Here is a 19791-nt window from a genome sequence, read left to right as displayed (position 1 = left end):
TGCTGCAATATCTGGAATCAAGACAGGAGTAGAAGGAATGCTCATTTTTTAATAAATAAATGATTTAAAATTAGCAAAGCAAAATTCACCTTAGAAACCCAAGGACTGAGCACAAAAGCTCAGGTGTAAAGGAGAGAAAAGAAATGGAAAGACTGAGAAGAATAGAGGACAAATACCTGGACATAAGTCCACAAAACAAACAAAGAGCTTTGGACGTAGAATCTCTCAAGAAGTAGCTTCATCTCCAGAATAACTGGGCTTTTCAGTCACTTTCATGAATAACAAATTAAAACACTTCCACTTTATATGCATTTTTAGAATTTACATGCCAGACCCCCACTCCCCATTAAAACCTTTGTTACCTGTTCTTACACATTTTTAAAAATTAATTCAAACCTAGGAATTCAATTACTTATTAGTGGATTATTACTGAAGGGAAACAGAACTACTGTATTGTTTTTCTTGTAATTTTCTAAAATGCTTTTCATTTATGTTTAAAAATATCCTATTCATTTGTGACCAGACTAAATAATTCCCAGCCCCCTTAAAGTTGCCTGAGTCTGAGTGATGTTCAATCTCCCATCTCCCTCTCTCTCACCTATTATAATTAAGTTCCCTTTGATTTGAACAGATTGGACGATAGGAATTCATAATGTTACATCCTGCACACTGAAGCTAACTGATTAAGTGCTTTAAATTATTCTTCCTGACAGAATGATAAAGTTACAATCTGTTCAGAGATGATCTACAGCTTGCCAGACTCCTACCGTTTCTTTCTACATTCATTTATCTTTTTGTCAAGCAGTTAAAAAAAAAAAAAAAAAAAGAAAGAAAAAGCCTCAATTCCATAGATCTTTTAAAGTAATCAGAACATCTGAATTATTAATGAGACTTTAAGGGAATGATTCCTGATGGGGGCCGGTTTAAGAAAGGTTGTAGGAAAAAGAAGTCTGGGAATGTGTACACATCAAAATAATTTCAGCTCCATTTAAAAAACCATTTAGTTCAAGTGTGACACATGAACCATTATGCATTTGTGGAAACCAATTTTATGTGATCTACGATTAAACTAACCTTTCAGAGAGGTGTAAAGTGTGATGGTTATCATGTTTTAAAAGCCTTGTGAGATCACATAAACAATTTCAAACTAACAGTTTTCTAATGGTTTGTGTTTAAAATGATTTTAAGGCAAGTTAAGCACCGTGAACTTTCATTGCTACCTTCTTTTTTTTTAACACATGGTGCAAAAACTTTCCTTACAAACAGAACTTGGTGCAAGCTAATTCAACATTGTAGCAAGTAAGAGGAGACTTGTGTGAGTGCTAAGAATCATAACTGTGTTGTGTTTCTCTGCAGCCAGTGCAAAACACTTCAAAATATCCTGCTTTCCCTAAAATTTTCAAAAGAAGCTATTTATTTACGTGTTAAATTTAAAATAAAGCTTCTATATAGGGAGCTGTTCTTTAAAAAGAAACCACCCAGAAAAAGAAACCTTTTTGCCTTTACCTGGCAAGCAACAAATACAGAACGTTAATAATAAATGCAGAAGCTGGTAGATTCTAATTTGTTTTGCTGTTTAGGTTTCTTTTTGCCAGTGCTGAAACTTTGACCCAAGCATTATCAACATGCAATGCTTAGATTCGGCTTCATTCCTTTCCTGTTCTTTTCTGCTGTTAAACTTATCTTTGACCACATGAAAATGAAATCTCCTGTGCAAATTCATTGACCTCTCCACTTACCTTTGAAGTGTGAGCTTAACACTCCTGATCTTTACTCTTGGCCACTATGATATTCTGCTCCCAGATACTAAATGTCCTTCTTGAAGCCCCTACACACTTTTCATTCTTTTATGCTATGCTTACAACCTGATTTTAGTATGTCTTCCAGAGTTTTAGCACAAATTTTTATCTTTAATATTTACTCTTTCTTTAGATGAGATCAGAAATTCCCTTTCTAAAGTCCTTATATACTGCTATACTCACCAAGCACTTTTAAGCTCTCTGTCACATTCAGTCTGCTCCTCTCCCTTTTGGAATATGCATATTGATCCTTACTAGAAGTGTTTCTACATTATAGTGACAATAGGCATAGTTTTTTATCTTGTTTTTTTTAGGAGCTGCTGAAAAAAGTCCCTGATCTTCCTACACTATTTGACAGGCTTCGTTTCAACAGCATCACCTGAGAGATGTTGGAACAGCTAAGTAACTGAATGTATCAGAAAGCAGAAAACACTTACTTTCCCCTCAAACATCTATGTTAGCAATGGGCTATCAGCATCAGTGCATCCATGAGGGTTCAAAAGGCTTCATTCTCACATTACAAATAAATAAAAATCAACATTTTTGTGTAACACACTTCCTCACAGCATAAAAAAAGGGATATAAATAATCAAAGTAAAAGGATCAAAACAGAGTTCTCTTCAACTTGTATAAAACTCCAGCAATTCTCTTCAACAGCTTTGTTGTACTGGTGCTTTAAAATTTCTATCATTAATTCTGGAATGAGTAGCAACTTAGAACAAATGTGAAACTGTGAAACACCCTCTCTTGTAAGCAGAGGCAAAGAAAATACTACCCAAACATGACACAAAGGTTTTACTTAATTTGTATTCTCACCCTAATCCCAGATTACCTTTCAGCTGTTTAAAACATGAATTTTTTGTCCTCTGTGACACTTGTAGTATCAAATTAGTTTGCATGTATGTGTTTGTGTGTCTCCTTCCTGCATGTAAACATCTTGTTTATAACTAAATTGAAAATTCTCTCATGTAATTTGTTCCTGAGTGAGACAAAAAGTAATGAAAGTTTCTCCACCCAGCTGCTCAGCAATTCCTTCTCTGGCAGATGAATATTTTATATGTAGCAGGCAGCAAGAAATTTTCAGGGAAAGAGAGAATGAACTATTTTTTCCATGAAGAACTTTACTTTGCTTCAGTTCAACTAAAGATTTGTGACAAAGATAATGTTCTGGTCTTGTTCTTGCTTTTTTTATTTTTTAAAATACCAAAATCCTTAGTTTTGACAATGGGAATTTCTCTGGAAAATGTCTGTCTCTCTCTGATTAGGTCAACAGGAGCCCAGGCAAAGAACCTGCAGGTTTGCTAGATATAGTTTTGTGTCAACATTTGAACTCACTAAGAACTTGGTTTCCAATGCTGAAACCATGCTGGGACTGATATAAATGGCAGGACCTTAATTTAAAAACCTAAAACATCACATCCTGACATTAGTGATACTTCTCCACTTTCAAAAACTAGGTATTTTCCTATGGTTGTCTGACATGGAATAGAACAGGAGATTTCCTCTCACTTTTCAGTATAAAAAACAACATAGGGTTAGTTTGAGTATTTCTCTATTCATAATGACCAACTGCCATTAGTATGTCCATATCAGAAAGTCTTCATCACTATAAAAAACCATTTGATCAATCTGACTAGAGTCATGTGGAATTTGTACACAATATTACTGAAAGTCAAAAGTTTTAGAATTCTAAGTTCAGGACAGAGCAGAGAGGTGGAGCAGACTTCAATGTAGTTTGAAGAATTCAGATTTGCCCCTGTATTAGATATTCCTCTTCTGCTGCTTACGAAGTCAGGAAGTTACTTCTCTAATGTACGCTGTTTATGTTTTTTCTATTTGAGCTGCACTGTTATCCAAATACTATTTTTTTTTTTTTTGATAAAAATCATTAGGTAGGATGTGACAAGTGGCTTCATATTAACACCCTTCCTTTCTCTGCTAAATGGAAAACAGATAAAACATTAATGGAAAAGCATTTTGGTGTCAAAGCCATTACCATTCTTCCAAAATGTGTAACTGCTCTCTACTACCTTCAATCAATACTGCGGACATAAAAAGATGCTCATGTACATACATGGGGAATAGGAGAGGAGGGAGGGAGGAAAGAAATTGGAATGAGGCATGGGAAATTAAAGTAATGTCTGCACCATGATAGGCATCTTCATTGAGCAGGAACCTGGGTGTTTACAAAAGGACACGTGCAATTAGAAAGGCAAGCAGATGAGAGGATAAAAAAACAAAATGGGGTTGAGAAACAGCAGCAGCAGCAGCAGCAGCCAGTTTTACTTCTGGTTTGGTGGGAAAAAAAAGGCAAAAGAAAACCAACAAAACAATCAACCAAACAAACAAACCAATAACTGAATAAAGTTTGTAACTATTTTTTTTTTTTAATTTCACAAGTTTTCACAAGGACAAAGTTATAGAGGGAAACCCACAGCAGTTGCTAGGTCATGCAGAACCATTAATTTTCATACCTTGGCCCATTCTATTCATCCTTGTTGCACTTTAGAAAAAGAAGTAAGCTATGTAAGTTTTACAATGCTTTTAAACTGTCATATTTCTGGTTGAGCACTTTAACTGGCACATCCTTGTAGTAATAAATATTCTCAGGGCAAAACATGATAACTTTCTTTGCAAAAAGGAACACATGAATTTTTCTTTATGATGAAAAGCAACTGTAATAGTCTCATTTGCAGGGGAGCAACCATAATTTGCAGCGTATTTGGCTGATCGGACTTACAGCTGCGTTTGAATGCACACTCACACATATATACTGGATTCCAATCATTATGCTTAGCACTGCACAGTGGTATTCTCTGTAGCCCACTTACATGGTTCCAGGTTTTGTCAGTAAAAGTGCTTGGCTTTATTGTCAATTCACACAGCAAGCAAATCTTCAAAATTATCATGCTTGGGGAAGGGGAAGGTAGAAGACAAAACTAACCATAAAAGCACCTTGATTGGGTTGGCAGTTACAATGCTGATCATTCCAAATCTAAATATTTTTTTCTGTCTGCATGCTTTCTTGCTGGATAGCCAGGGAAGAGGGTATGTGTTTCTGCCCTCCCTAGCCTTGGAAACCCTCCATAAACCTAGAGCTAGCTGCATATTTCAAAATATACATTGGCTTCTGAAGTTTAAACCAAGAAAAGAAAAGTAAAAGCAAGCCTGAAGTATCATTTCTATGGCTGTCCAGGGAAGGCTCCTTTCCACTACTTGATTCAGTTCCCTGCCACAGCTTTTTCTGGCTACATGTGTCATTGGTGACAATTTGCAAGAACTAAATCCTGGCACGTGCATGGAACTTGACGCCTCAGCACCGTGAATATTTCCAACCCAGGCCTCTTGCTTTCCTCATTACCAGCCTGGGGCACAGCACCTCTTCTCTCCAAATGGGAGAGATTTAAAGGCACTCAGTTGTCTTCCCTGTATTCCTCCATACTGGCATGCACCTGTTGGAAAAAAACAGGTAGAACATGCAGCAAGATTTCTAGAGGTCATATTAGGACCCTGGTTGGAAGATTTATACCAACAGTAACTTGGAAAAGTTAAACTACCATCTGGGGAAAGGAACAAAGTCCCGTGAGATCTGATATGTAAGCACAGAAAAATGCTTGCTCTTTTCTGAACATTATTTATTCTGTACATAAGGTGACTAATTCACCTTTTAAAGACGTAAAAGTCCCAAGAAGGCAGTTTTTAATGACTTACATCCAATATTTATGATACATATGGCTTTTTATCCCAAATGTCAAAAGTGAAAGAAAATATAGCTACTCATGTGGCAATATAAATAGACAGAATAATAATTTAATATGCAATTAGACTCTTTCTAAACTTAAATTAAACCATTGGAGTTTTACAACTTCATGCCCAGACAATTTCAGTGTTAAAGGGAAAACACACTATCTCCAAAAGACTGGTATTTTAGATAAAGTTCTTAAACAAGCAGAAAAGTCCCTGATATTGCTTTGGTATAAAGCAGATGTGTAGCAATAATCTATACAAGGAGTGTAAGCCCTATATAATATAAGCTTTGAGAGCAAAAAATCAGCAGGGATTTTTATTTTTTTTCAGGGTTTTTGGTTTTTTTTTCAATAGAAGAGTTTTATAAGCGTCAAATAAATGTATCAGCTCCTGTAAATATGAGTATTAAAAAAAACCTACTGCAACATACATCAACACTTCTGCACTAAATGACTTTCTTTGTGTAACTCTGACATCAAGAGCAAGTGTTCATGTTAAATATACTCTATTTTTGGATATGTAGAGTAACTGCAGTGAGTTATTTATGTTTTCAGTGTGCCTATGGGTTTGGAATTCTTTTTTTATTCTCCCCTAGCATCATAAATAACTTTTGGTCCGTCTGCTTTGTTGCTGTTGTGCTTAAGGGTTTTATGGTGGTGAAATAAAAATGACAATCACATGCACACTGTCATACATATGCAAAATATGTGTACAAAAAGGGAGAACTCCATGGGAAAACAGGGAACATTACTGCTGGAAACATTAACCGGGGAGAATGGGTGGTGAATGCAAGTTTCACACACAGTGGGAGCAGATACACATATCAAAGTCTATCTTCCTGCACATACTTCTGTTTGTCCCGGGAATCCCTGGTCTTGGTGCGGTTGGGTCGGTTTGCTGTTGACGGGATGGAGTGAACTGATGAGCTCTTCTTGCTGGAAGAGTAGGAGGAATGGGAGGAATGAGAGAGACTGGCTCGGGACTGGCCAGCGTTGTGGTCAAATTGCATCAAACAGAAGATCAAGTCCGTCGGCACAAGCTCAAATTCATATGGTGGGTTTGTGATAACATAACTGGAAAGAAAGGAATAAAGAAAAAAAGGAAAGAAAAGGAAAAGGGGTTTAGACTTCTACTAAAAAAATTTCTTCTGGAGTTGTTAGCTCATGAATGTTTAGCCCAATTTTTGCATTTCTTTTTGTACCCAAATTTAATTCACATAATTCCCATTACAGTTTAGGACCTTTTTAAGTCAGCTGTCACTTTTTAAATCTTTTCCTGTCAGACAGACATAATATCTGAGAACGATGTTCTTCAAGGGAATCACATAATGATTTTTCAGAGAAATCACCATACAAACCAATGTCCTTTCTCTGGCTGCACCATAATGCAATGATTCAAGCAAATCTATTTATAAAATGACAAAAACCAGTAACATACCCACCCCAAATGGTATTTAAAAGAATGGCTGAAAAGCAGAAAGAGGAGGATTTTATATGCAGCTTATTTAAATACATACTATATTTAAATACATATTTACATAGTTATTAAATATTTAAATACTGGGATATAATTATTGGTTTGGATTGTGACTGTAGTTAAAACAAGTTAAGGACAATACATCAATAACTTTGTTGGGAAGGTAATTTTATTAATTCACTCCACAAGTACATTCATGGCTTCCAAGAGCATTTATAAATCTGCACATCTGAAAATCCGACAATGCTTAGTAAAAATCCCAGGCCTGAAATAAAAACTTGCTCAATTTCAAGAATCCCCACCTTCACCTAATGGCCTTTCAGGGTATGAAGGGCTTACAGAGCAGCCACTAAATTTTTTCATGCATGTGAAAAGCAGACTTGAGCAAGGCAATTGGCATTTTCTGTCCAAGCAAGAAATGAGTAAAAATTGAACACAAAGCTCAAGACTTCTTTTCAAATTAATTCAATGCTCATAAGAAATCTGCTGAGCTGCTTCAGGAACAGTAGTCCCTTACTAATCCAACAAATAATCCCAAGTATAGCAACTACAGTGTAAATCTAAACTGCAAATCATTTTTTCTACCCAATTTGTTCAAATTCTTACAGAAGAAGCCGCTTTGGTGAGCTGCAGTATTGTTTATTGCCATGTTCACCCAATAATGATGCTTTTTTGTAGAGCACGAAGCAGTAACAGATGGTAGATTTGTGATACTTCTGGTATGGGTCTGTGTGTGTATTTCTAGGAAGCAGTTAATTAAGACACATTTCAAGCAAGCTGCTAAATGGCCTTCAGTTTGCAAAGATGGAAATGTGTCTGCTCTATTTAAAGCACTGAGGTCAGGCTTGGTGCTACTGAAGTAAAAATGTAGTCTACCAAGAGAAGGGTTTTCATTTACAGGAAGAAATTATGATTAGACTCAGATGGTACTGATGGGAAGCCCACAGGAGTATTTTTTTGAGCACTCAAAAAAAAAGACTAGCTACTGTAATTTAAATTATTATCCCACAACTTTGAGTTGATTGATATAAGGAAACTGAAGTCCTTTCCTTGGATCCAAACAGTGGATCATCATAAAGCAAACAGGATAAAGATACATTCTGAAAATGTAATTAAAAATTTTTGAATAATATTAGCTGACAACTTATGCTATGATATTTAGCTTATGATTTGAAGTCAGATAAAGAGTCATTGTGAAATCCTCAAAGAGGCTTGTCGAAAAGTTATGCAAAAATGGAGCAAGCTCTTTTTTATATTTATTTCAGGCACTGGGCTCTTCCTTGCTGTGAAGACTGAAGATCAGTGAAGCAGAGATGCTCTAAAAGACCAGACTCACCGTTTAGTGCATTGGCTGGGAGTACTTAGATGTGCATCCCTTAATCGATAAATTCCAAAGCAAAGCATATTGTATGTTTTCAGTGCTTTACAAAATAGATCTCCATAACAACCTCCATCCTAGAGGAAAGAGAGGAGATAAACAACAGAAAAAGAGAACAGTGCATTTTTTTTCCCCTTTGCTCTGTTAACACAATGTCAGGGTCATTCAGGATGAACTTATAAAAAAAGGGATGATGTATAGACAGTCTGTTGTTTGTCTCAAATGAGAGCCTTTTACCCAAGGAAATGAATAATCTAAATGTTTTATTTCAAGTAAGTAACTATGTAAAGTGATGATCCTTATTTTGGAGAGCCTTGGTCAATGAAATAATGACAAATTGAAAGACTGAGTGGTTTGTTTTAAGCTGGAAATACAAATTTTGGTACCAGACAATGCATGTTCTGCAAATTACATTAACTGTGATATTTAAATTGTTAGTATCTTTGACCCTTTCTTGGCAGCAGCCATACTGTCATCCAGGCAAAAAAAAAAAAAAAATTCACCAGAAGCACAACAGAAATTAGAGTTTTAAGGGTTTAAAAGGATAATGAAATAATGTAAATAAAAATGTAAAATAACGACTAAATGTATGATTAGCAAAAAACCACATTTAGATTTGCTCATTTGTGTAGCTATAATAGTGATTCTTAAGTAATCATGAGAGTTAATGCATACTGCCTTCACAGATGTAGTGCAATTGAGGCTCTGGTGAAACAGCATTTGAAAGATTGGTGTTGCTTCTTTTATTTGTGGAAATGTTAAGCCGCGTGCTGAAGTGTTTTGATGAGCTGCTGGTCCCAGCTACAACTGGACTGCTCCATCAGCTGAAAGGCTGTAGGCTTCTACATGTGTACTCTTGCTGCCCTAGCTCTTAAACTGGGATTCCCTGTCGTTTCTGTGAAGAAGGTAATTCCATTCTTTTTGGACAGAGCTGATGAACACAAGGTTAATTTAAGAAGCATCAAAACATACATCATCATCAAAGCAGAGTGGGTGCTCAACTCAAGATTTCAAACTGTGGTCCAGAAAACATTTCTAGATACTCTTCCATCTATTTTTATAAATGCACTCTTTTTAAAAGATCATTTATTTTTTTGGTTTGGGGTCTTTAATTTTTTTGCTTATTTGTTTTTTGACTTCACCCTTAGAACATTGCAGTCAAATTATCAGAAAATTAGGATTTCATAAGAATTTTAGTTCATATAAACTCAGCAGAAAACAAACCTTATAGCTTTGTTTCCAAGATAATAAGCAGATTTTAAGAACTAGAAGCTTGGTGAAAATACTAAATAAGCTTATCAAAACCAGAAAAAGGTATATCTATGCATATTGAGTATACTTAGAGTTCATTATGGCACAATGGTTATCTCATCCGAATTAGCTCAGCCATCTCTTTAGCTGACAATGAAGAAGAGCCACAGGATTTTCTGTATGAAATATGCAGGCAAGGATCCTGGGCAGTCATACAGCTTCTTAAAAAAGGTAAAGAGCAAACCTGGAACTCTGTGCTATTAATTTTTAAACAATCCAAAATCTCTAATAAATTGAGTAATAGAAATGGTATGCTTATTAAGATAGATTTTTCACTCAGTCTGAGAGAAAGCTAATAGAGCACAGACCAGCCTTGGTCCTACATTTCCCTCATGTTCTTACCCCTAGGTCTGCAAAAGGCCCATCATACAAAGCCAACTGAGCAACTCGACACCTGTCCCTGTTTGCAAGTGTCTGGGGCGTGCTGTAACCTCCTCTCAATGCATTTTCCTCAGCAATCAGTGCTTCCAGCTCTGGTGTGGCTCCTCCTGTTACCAATGTCCGTATCAGTGTGAGGATATTGTCATTGAAGTATGTCTGCAGAGATAAAAGAAAGCTCTTTAAGCAAACACCATTAAAGTCACAACTGAAGACATCCAAATTACAACTTTTCCGGGTTTCTGCTGTTTAAAGTTCTTGGCTGTCTCTTCAAATAATTTTATATAGAAAGTGAAAAGACAGCAGCCTCCAATTACTCTATTTTCTTCTATCCCATTAGGCTCCTATACTAGATCCTTCCTCTTAAACACCAATTCAGGCTGATTTTTATTAAAGTACAAAAATTTGAATGATTTATGTTTCCTATAATTGGTGTTAGTAGTGATGCAATGACTGCTTTCCTTCTCATCGCTCTCATGTCTAATAATGGGCTTTAGGACATGTAATTGTAAAATTCAGACCACATTTAAAGCTTACACAGGCTAGATTGCCTTTTTACTCTTGTCACCAATTCGTTGGGGAGCTGCCTTTGTGCTGCAAATGTCATTACTTATTACTGTGGCTGGACTCTAGCAGTCTAACCGATGTATTGTACTAAACATCTTATTACGAGACTTGACAGTGTTCAGACATAAGCATGTATCAATTAAACATCTTGAGTTCATTCCAGATAAATGTATGATGAGTTTGGGATCCTGGTGGTCCTTTTAAAAAACTCTAGGGTATAGGGTAAGTGTGGTTTATTAGGGAAGATTTACTCCACACTGACATTTTGCCAGCGTCTGTAGCATCGCTGGTCTGTCAGGCAAACAATGGGTATTTAAAATATTAATTTAAATCCAGATGAATGACTTTCAAGTTCACTTAAAAGTATACTGGTATAGTTCAGACATACTCAGTTAAACATCTGCAATGTATTGTACTGGGCAAAAAAAAATGTTGAACAAAAAAATGGAAAGACTGTCACTTATAATGTCACCAAGGTGTGAGTTTTCAGAAGCTTTGCAAGTGCAGGGAACATAAAAGGAAAAAATGAGCTCACTTTAGAGTACACAGGATTGACATTACTGAATTTCTGGATTTTGTTGAATTTAGGACTTAGAACAAATGCCTGTAATCCAACCAAGTAAAAATGAATAGTGAATTCTCAAACAGTGCTTGTTGTCTAAAGATAAGACTTTTAAAATAATACTTTTCAATGGAATTCACTGCTCTATCCATATAATGTAACTGTATTTAATACATGGGTAAACTGAGGTAGAGGTTGAAATATTTTATCCTGAGATCAAAAAGCAGAACTGGCTTCCTATCCGTGTTACTTTGATATTCTTTCTTTGTATAATGAAATTTCAGTTTCATTGTTCGCTGGAGATGACAGATAAAACAGAAGAAAATGAGTTCTACGCAGCAATGTTTTTCACTTTACATTGAAGTTTCCTAACTTCAAGCTTCTCTGCTTATTTACATAGGCATATATGCCATTCACCTGTTGACTAAATTAAAATGAGAGGAACATATTCTTGTTATACATGCCCTAAAGCAAATATTTGCATCTCATCAACTCCTGTTATTTAAGTTAACCTGGGGAAGGCACTTCATATTTTATCTACAAGGCATACTGTAAAGAGTAGTCTAACATAAGCAGAGGTTCAGGAAGATTCAGATAGTCTAAACCAACAGCTGATCTCAAATCAGCTCTTACACATGTGGATGCACTGGGTAACAATTCAAGTGTAATACTCAAACCTCTCTTAACATATAGAAAAATCAATGTGACCCCTTGCAGGAATGTAGGTCTGGAGTGATTACATGATGTTTAATAGGAATTGCCACCGTGAGAAAGAGAAGACATTCAGGCATGATTGTTTATTTTTCAATTACTTCTTCCTTGATGTCCCTGAGATGAAATCAGTCGCCCTCTTTGGCAACTGTTCCCACTGTGCTATACCTCTGAGGCAAAGCTAAGGCCCTTTACTAGCAAAGGAAGCAGCATTTATTGTGGAACAATGGCTTAATTTGGATTTCACACCATGACTGATGTGGATGGCACCATTTAATCAGATGGATGAATGCAGCCAAAAGATGTTTCTTGGGGTTTGTGGCTTTTTTGCAATCTATGGGAGAAAAGATTCCAAGTTTCAGGACAAACTGCTGCAGTGTTGTATCTGATCAGAAAATGCCCAACCATTAGAAAGAAAAGATGGGTGAATAGGAAGCTGTAACTTGTCACCTTCTGCTAAGTAGGGTTGCTTCCTTCTGTACTAGCATATTTAACACTCAAGAAAGAGCTGTCTGCCCATGCTTTTGATTGTCACAAAAATCAGACTCCTCATTACATCTTGCCAGTTTGGAACTAGGGGAACACTGAAAAGCTGAACTAGCTGATATCCATTTCCTTTGGAATAATAATACACTGAAATTAATTTGAGAGTGATCTTCTACTTGCTCTGTGGGAGGGTACATGGCCTGGATATGCCAGTACTTATAAGAGACTGATCTACAGAATGTCTTTGGAAAGGTGCTGTTGTACTTAAAGTAACAAGGCACTTTCCAGTGGTGGAAAAGAATCCCTTTTGTTGAGTGTAAAATCAAAACTGAAGGAATACTTGTTTGCTATTGTCATTAACCAAACCTCACACTGGACATGTGCATGATGTCACTTTAATTGGCATCCAGAATGAAAATACGAAATAGTTGTATTCTAAACACACAAAAAAGGAAATGCATCATAGACACTGAAACTGGGTAAATAGCAAGGAAATCATGACACAGATATCTGAGCTAGCAGTGCCACCTAGCCCTTGCTTTGGAATCATAGTGCAGCTCTTTCAAATGTTTCAGGGATGCTTTCCCATTTGTTCAATCATTTTTTAAAGTATAATTACCAGAGTGCTTATGTTTTGCAGTTAATGCTGTCATGTCTTTTAAACTAATTGGTCTTCTACAGAAAATTTAACTGAAAATTAGCACATCTTTTAATAATATTGCTTTAACTTTAACAGCACTTTGCCTTTCATTTATAATTACACTGAAATTGTCATTTTTCAAGTTATATCTGCCTTTTCTGTGTTTGCCAGTGGGTTTTTTAAGGAATTTCTTTTAAGAAGACTCCTCCTCCGCTACACATAACTTTAAACCTCACCTTCAAACAAATATTTTAACTTGCTTTTCTTTTTCCATTGGAGAAATAATACGTAGTCAAGCCCAAGGAGTGACTGAGCTAATATCAGTAATTCATACTAATAACAAAAGAGCCTTTGAGGGGGAATCAACAGAGAAAATAAATAACAGCATTTCACCATTTGAAAACATATTAATTCTTAAACTATTGTCCAAATTTTAAAGAAGTTCATAGAACTTTAAGTTACAAGATGCTGCTTACTAATTCTCTGAACAGACTTGCACAAAAAATAATCTTGGGGTCATATCAAAGATTAGAACAGTTTCTTCTCCATATAAATAAGACTGTGAGGATCCCTTAGGGAAAACTCTTGAGTACGGGATATAATGAAAAGTTATTTTCAACTGTTTTAATGATTTTCTTCTATTCTGTGCTTTTGTTTATATGAAGAAAAAGAAACAATAAAGACCTAAAGTTCTAGGATAAGGAAATGAATTCCAGGGTAGTGAATGTTAAAGGGTATCACCTGGTGCTGGAGATCCTTGCCCCCAGCAGCACCTCAGGTGTGTTGCAGTGGTAGGTGTGGGAGGGATGCCAGCCTCCCAGAACTTCTGTGATTCTCATATCTTCAGTGCCAAAAGGACTAACAGGGAAGCTTTGGCTCTCAGGCCAACTGCTCAAACCTTTGAAGGTATTGTGTGTTGAAAACTGGATTCCTTGCATGTACAGGATTTTATGGAGTAACTATCTCAACAAGACCCAGAAAGAAGTACTTCTGCTCAAAAATTTTCTTCTTTGACAATCCTATGTCATATAACTTTTCTATAGCTGAAGATAACATTTTTAAAAAACATTAACATAATCTAAAGGATGCTTCCAATCCCACACTTTTTAGTTACATTTTACTTGGTGATGAAAGCATGCTCTGCTTTTCAGAAGTGGTGCTGCCTGAGACTGAGACAATGTGTATTATTTCCCTATGCTACAACTAAATAAATATTAATATATCATTTAAGTACGTGATGGCAGTAGATGTCTCTTTGAAGACATAATAACAATTAGCTGGAGCCTTTTAACAATAGCCACCTCCACAGTTGCTACATGAACCAAGCCCAGAGCCTTCCCACAGAGCACAGGAACTCCCTAGAACCAAACCTGGTGAGATCCCTGCTACCAACTCATTAAAAACACGATGCAGGTTTCGAGCTTCTTGTTGTCCTCTGAGCAACAGTGTTTGACTACCACACTCTGAATCCTGAGCTTGTGGAATATATTGCCTATGCTGTGAAACCAAACTGCCTGTAGGTGACCAGTACATGGCACTTTGAACACCAAACTACATTAAAACTTCTACCTTTGAAATAAGGAAATAACAGACAATTTCAAATTTAAAATGTCCAGTACTGTCATCTTACAGGAAATAATGCTGAACTAGCAGAATGTGAAGATGTCCAGCACTCAGGCTTGAATTAGAAAGTTACCATATTTTCTAATCTGTGATTCATGAGTTGGGTTTAATGTACTTCTTCAATATGAATAAAACAATAAAAAATAAAATAATTTAACATTTGAATAATTGAATACTTAAGAAAATTATTTTAGATCTACTTTGTTGTTCTTTTTTTATATACATACATCTACATGCATGTTTCAAGGGATCCACAGGTCAGAAATAATACTGTATGCATGGCTATTATTTGACTTTCTAATCTTTCATACACTTGTTTTACTATAAAACCCCACTATTGTGGGAAGAGATTCATTCTTAATGGTACAGTTCATGCACACTTGCATTGTACACTATATAAGGAATTTTCATTAGAGAGATATCAGCAGAGATCCTAAATTGAAATTTTCCTACCAAAAATAAGCAGTAACCCCCCTGAATCACTAAGCAGATGGAATAATCAACTACAAACTTGTCTCCAAATGATCTGGCAAAAGACAGCACAGTGCAGATCATATACTTCTTACAGAATTCCAGTGCAATTAATAGGATGAAAGCATGACTGAAGATCTCACAATTTAGCTAGGATTTGGGGTTCAGTCTGCCCATACTGGCAAATGGATTAGTTTGTGTGAGAAACACCCTTTTCCTGTGAAAAGTGAAAGGAGAACACACCTTCCCCATGAGAATATGGATAGTAAAGGGAAAACATCTGACACATTTTACATTTTTTGAAGGGTCAGGAGGAATTGTACTTTTCCAACTCCTTGATGGGCCTTTGAGAAATAAAAAGAAGAAAACACTGCCACTGATCAGAAAACTGGTGAAAGGAAATACAGGCTAGTGAACAGTGCTAACTGACTGAATCCTTGGCTTGTCTTCTTGATTAGTATTTTTTTAAGTAGAGATTTTTCTACTCTTGTTATCACATTTCTCTGGCTTCAGGCTGCACTGTCTCTGACGCATAATATGACCACTTAGATGTGAAAATGTTTAGAAAAAGTACTGTTATAGAAAGGAACTGCAGAAACAGAGGAGCAAGTTGTCCAAAACTAGAAGTTAATAAAAGCTAGAAAAACTAGAAATATTGAAATATCTGAACAGACCTATTTTTCATTACATCACTATTATTTACTTGAGACCCCTTTGCACAAGGAAGCAATGATGTCCACAGTATCTCAGTCTCTTCCTATGGCAATGCCAGTGGCAACCTGAAGGATTAACCCTATTTTTTTTCTTGATTCTGAAGTGCCCTACTGCACAATACATTCAGAGACATTGATTTAGATAATAAGGGGAGTAGATAAACAGCTCTAAGTAACATTTGGAACTTTCATGTTAAATTCCCATTAATGTAAAATTCCCATTTATTATGTGAATATGCCAAATATTTTATAGATAGAGATTTTAATTAGAGAAGGTACAGAGTTTAAAGTCCTTGCTTAGGTTTCCTGTACTTGTCACACCTACAAAATATTGTAAGTAGCTTTCAAGAAAAACATTTTCCGAGGTTATTGAAAACTCCTAGGCTTCATTATAATAAAATTTTATCTGTGTAGACTCATAATATTCATCTGTGGATGCAACGTATGAAAAATTTAGCAAGGAAAATTAGAAAATACAAATACATAAATATGAAATACAAATACAATAATTAATAATAAAGATCACTATGAATTCTTCTTAAAGGCAAAAAGTTTCATTCTGAATTCAGGTGAAGGTCAGAGCTGGCTCCTTCAGAGAAACCCATCTGCTCATATGTAGTGTTACTTGGGGTTTACAACAGATCATTTCCAGCTCTATGGAACTTTATTCCACAGAGAGCTCAGAAAGCCCCCTCTCAGATTTCAAAAAGACTGTGTCCTTGCTATATCTAGCAGAGTTTAAGGTCCCTCTGAAAGAAGTGTAGCTCACACAGAGCAAGACTAGTCTGAAAACTTAGCCAAAATTTGCAGGATGAAAAGGAGCACAACTGAGGTGTTTCCTCCAGAACTATGCTATGGCTACAAAACAAAAGCCCCAGTGTAGACAAAACCAAAGGCCACCATCTGTAGTTTCTGGCATGCACTGAAGTTTTGATTCACAAGAAAAGTCATAAAAAAAGAGAGGATAACCTCTCTTCCCACAACTAGAGTTCATGATATGTGTACAGTGGCTTTCGTGGAGTTCTATCAGTGTCCCCCAGCACTCAGAGCATTGCTCATAGCTACAGGAAATTAAAAGCTCAAAACACAGTTTATGCTGTCTGACAAGAATGGTGAGCACAGGGACTGACACAATGAATGTGGATTTTAGGAGGAAGAGACATTATCCTTAAAACCTGACATGAGACTGTTTCCTTATAAAATTGTGGACTCCTAGAGAAGTCCTAGATATCTCAGGTATGGTCTCTGTGTCCAACTAAGAAAATAACCTAACTTAGGTTCTGAAATTCTCTTGACATCAAAGAAAAAAGCATCTTCTGCCTACCTGTGGAAAAGATTCTAAACTTTCACACATTTCCACAACAAGTCTGATAGAAGGGAATGAAAAAGATTTTGTTTTCTTACTGCGCTCATGAGAGAGTCCAGCACGCTGACAGCAAATGCGGTTCCACATGCAAAAGGCTGCGTGAGATACAGTTCTGTGTCGGGATCATCATCATCATCTTGGTCCAAGAACTGAACATTTGAATCATTTACTGAAAATAACAATACAAATATTGAGAGTAAAATCAGAAGGTGTTTCTGGGTCACTGGCATGTGACCTTACACATCACACAGTCAAAGAAAAAGAAACGGCATATGTCTGGAAACACAGAGTTGTGTCTTTGACGTCACTGAAAATGAAATCAAGATGGATGTGAAAATGTGCATTTAAAAATCTGCTGCTCGTTATCTTGCTCGTAAGAGGTGACACTCTTGTTCTTGACAGGTTCCTATCCCTTTCCTGTGAAGTGGCTTTGTGACACCCGTTGCCTGCGCTCAAAATGAGATACATTATGCTCCTGGATATGGATACAATCCTGCTGTATTGGTGGGGTACGGTGGCTGAGGCTGTATGCATGTACAGTGAAATGTTACCACAAGATACAAAGTTAGAACCCTGTTGTAAAATAAAGGCTGTCAATAAAACTGATATAGCCCACAGGCATCTGTTAGATGTGCTGCTGTGATTCTTACTGGAGTGGTGTTAATGCACTTACGGCTCAAAAGAGGATAAACTGTCCCTTTAACATGCATCTATCTGAATGAATGAGCAGTGATTCTCTTGCAGCACTGCCTTTTGCTCAAATATTTGTCTCTATAACTTCACCTTCTCAGCCACAAATTCTACATTAGCCAGTGTGAAAAAGAATCTACATCAGGCTGTTCTAGAAAAAAGCCCAAATAAAGTAGTATTTGTCATTTTGACTTTCTCTGGCATTTCATTGTCACAGTTAAGCTCTCTGCTTCCAACTCATTCCAACCAAAAATAGTTGTTTCCTTGAGATCAGTGTATCAAGTGGATCATATTTCATGAAATATTTCATTTCCATATTAGCCTCCCTCAGGCATGAAAGCACATACTGCTTAGCTATGCCATTGAAATACCCTTCAACTTACTAAATGACAAATTAATTTCAGTTCCCATGCAAGAAAGGGAAATGAAAAACTTTTTGAGCATTTGAAACTGCACACACTGACTACATCCCTATTCCCCATGTGAACACATCTCCGGAGCCAACCCAGCAAACTTTGAAAATAACATGAGAACTGCTGTTAACTTGGTCAGATTTCAGCTCTGGTCTTTTAAATCAGAAATTCTGCCTGCTTTTCTAATGTTCCTTCTCATGCAGCTTCCATCCTTCCCATATAGTTTTCTTTTATATCCACTCTTTTTCCTAACTCTCTATATACTGCGCTTGCTATGTTTAGCTTACAAAACACAAATTACTACAGATAAAGCCTCATGATAGCTGTCTAAATGAGATTAGGATAGAATTTAAAATTCTTGCCTTGCACTCCCTGATGTAACTGTTAAAACATAACACCTTAGTACTGCAATAAGAGAAATGTTCTGCCCTGAAAATCAGAAGAATTTCATCCAAGAAAACACCAATATCCACAATACTTCTTTCTTTAGTAAAATACCTATCAATTTATTCTCCGGATTCTTGAGCAATACAGTATTTGAAAGCCTGCTGTATCATTTCAAAATGTACTTTTTGAAAAGCTTGTGCTTCAGTTTAATTTGCTAGCTGAGAGTAGGCACTATTGACAGCAGCATTCTTTTTCCACTTTTGTATGGCGCACTAACAGCTGACCGTGCTAGCCACGCGTGGGGTCAGCTCCTGGGGTACTACAAATCTACTGTGAATTCTGCAGGTGTGTGTTTATCCTCAGTAGCTTTATTCCCCTGATGCAAGTTAGCACACTGGGATTTGTGGGCCAGGAGGGATGGGTTCAAACGGGGGGTGCTGTGCCATAGGAAAAGCTCATCAGACGCTGCTCCAAAGGCTGGTGAGAGCACTCTGTGTTGAGAGGGAACCACGCCGGAGCTTGGCTGCTTCTCTACAGCTTCAAACCCTGAGCTTCTGAGAAAAAGCCTACTCTACAAAATAAACAAAAAAGTAGCTTGAGGGAAAGTATGATGCTTGGGGTTTTTTCTGGTATCTTTTACTTCTTGGACTTCCTGAGAAAAGCTGCTAAGGCATGTCCACCAAATTGACAACAGGCTGAAGTAACAAAAAAGAAAGAGAAAGAAGAGAGAAAAGGAGAGAAAAATTGGTGTAGGAGAGCGAGGGCCAGGGAGGTGGGGACTCAGGCCAAAAAAAATGAATTGGTGAGGAGGTGCTATGAAAACAGCCGGCAGGTCAGACGAGTGTGATCAAAGATTTACTGATGCTGCGTGAAAAAAAATCATTAAGAAAGACCAGAACAAGACAGTCAATTTCAACCAGAACCACAAATAAAACACATTCAAAGCAGTGCCATGAGGGTAGCCCCTCTGATACAGCCAGATAAATAAAGGAAAAGCTGATGACAGTAAGAACAACAACAGAAAATAAGACAGTGATGTGAAGGAAAAAGGCACTTCTTACCCAGTTCAGTTA

At 36.7% G+C, this 19791-nt stretch overlaps 1 protein-coding gene across 16 annotated transcripts in view; it reads right to left on the bottom strand.

Moving 5' to 3' along the window:
- Window positions 1-19791, bottom strand: part of KCNMA1 (potassium calcium-activated channel subfamily M alpha 1) — a 439294-nt gene that overhangs the window by 7680 nt on the left and 411823 nt on the right. For 8 of the 16 annotated variants that reach the window (XM_058840855.1, XM_058840856.1, XM_058840863.1 and 5 more), the window contains 4 exons: window positions 17267-17397; window positions 10054-10248; window positions 8359-8477; window positions 6395-6619 (listed from right to left, as the gene is read on the bottom strand). In XM_058840855.1, coding sequence (XP_058696838.1) covers window positions 6395-6619; window positions 8359-8477; window positions 10054-10248; window positions 17267-17397 — 670 coding nt within the window. Of the gene's footprint in view, window positions 1-4181; window positions 6620-8358; window positions 8478-10053; window positions 10249-17266; window positions 17398-19791 lie in introns of those variants that run through there. The other 8 variants (XM_058840858.1, XM_058840857.1, XM_058840859.1 and 5 more) reach the window with 5 other exon arrangements.

The sequence above is a fragment of the Poecile atricapillus genome, chromosome 6, assembly GCF_030490865.1.
Source record: "Poecile atricapillus isolate bPoeAtr1 chromosome 6, bPoeAtr1.hap1, whole genome shotgun sequence".
NCBI classification, from domain to species: Eukaryota; Metazoa; Chordata; class Aves; order Passeriformes; family Paridae; genus Poecile; species Poecile atricapillus.
Note: the sequence above shows the minus strand (reverse complement) of the source record. Positions and strands in the feature narration are given on the sequence as shown.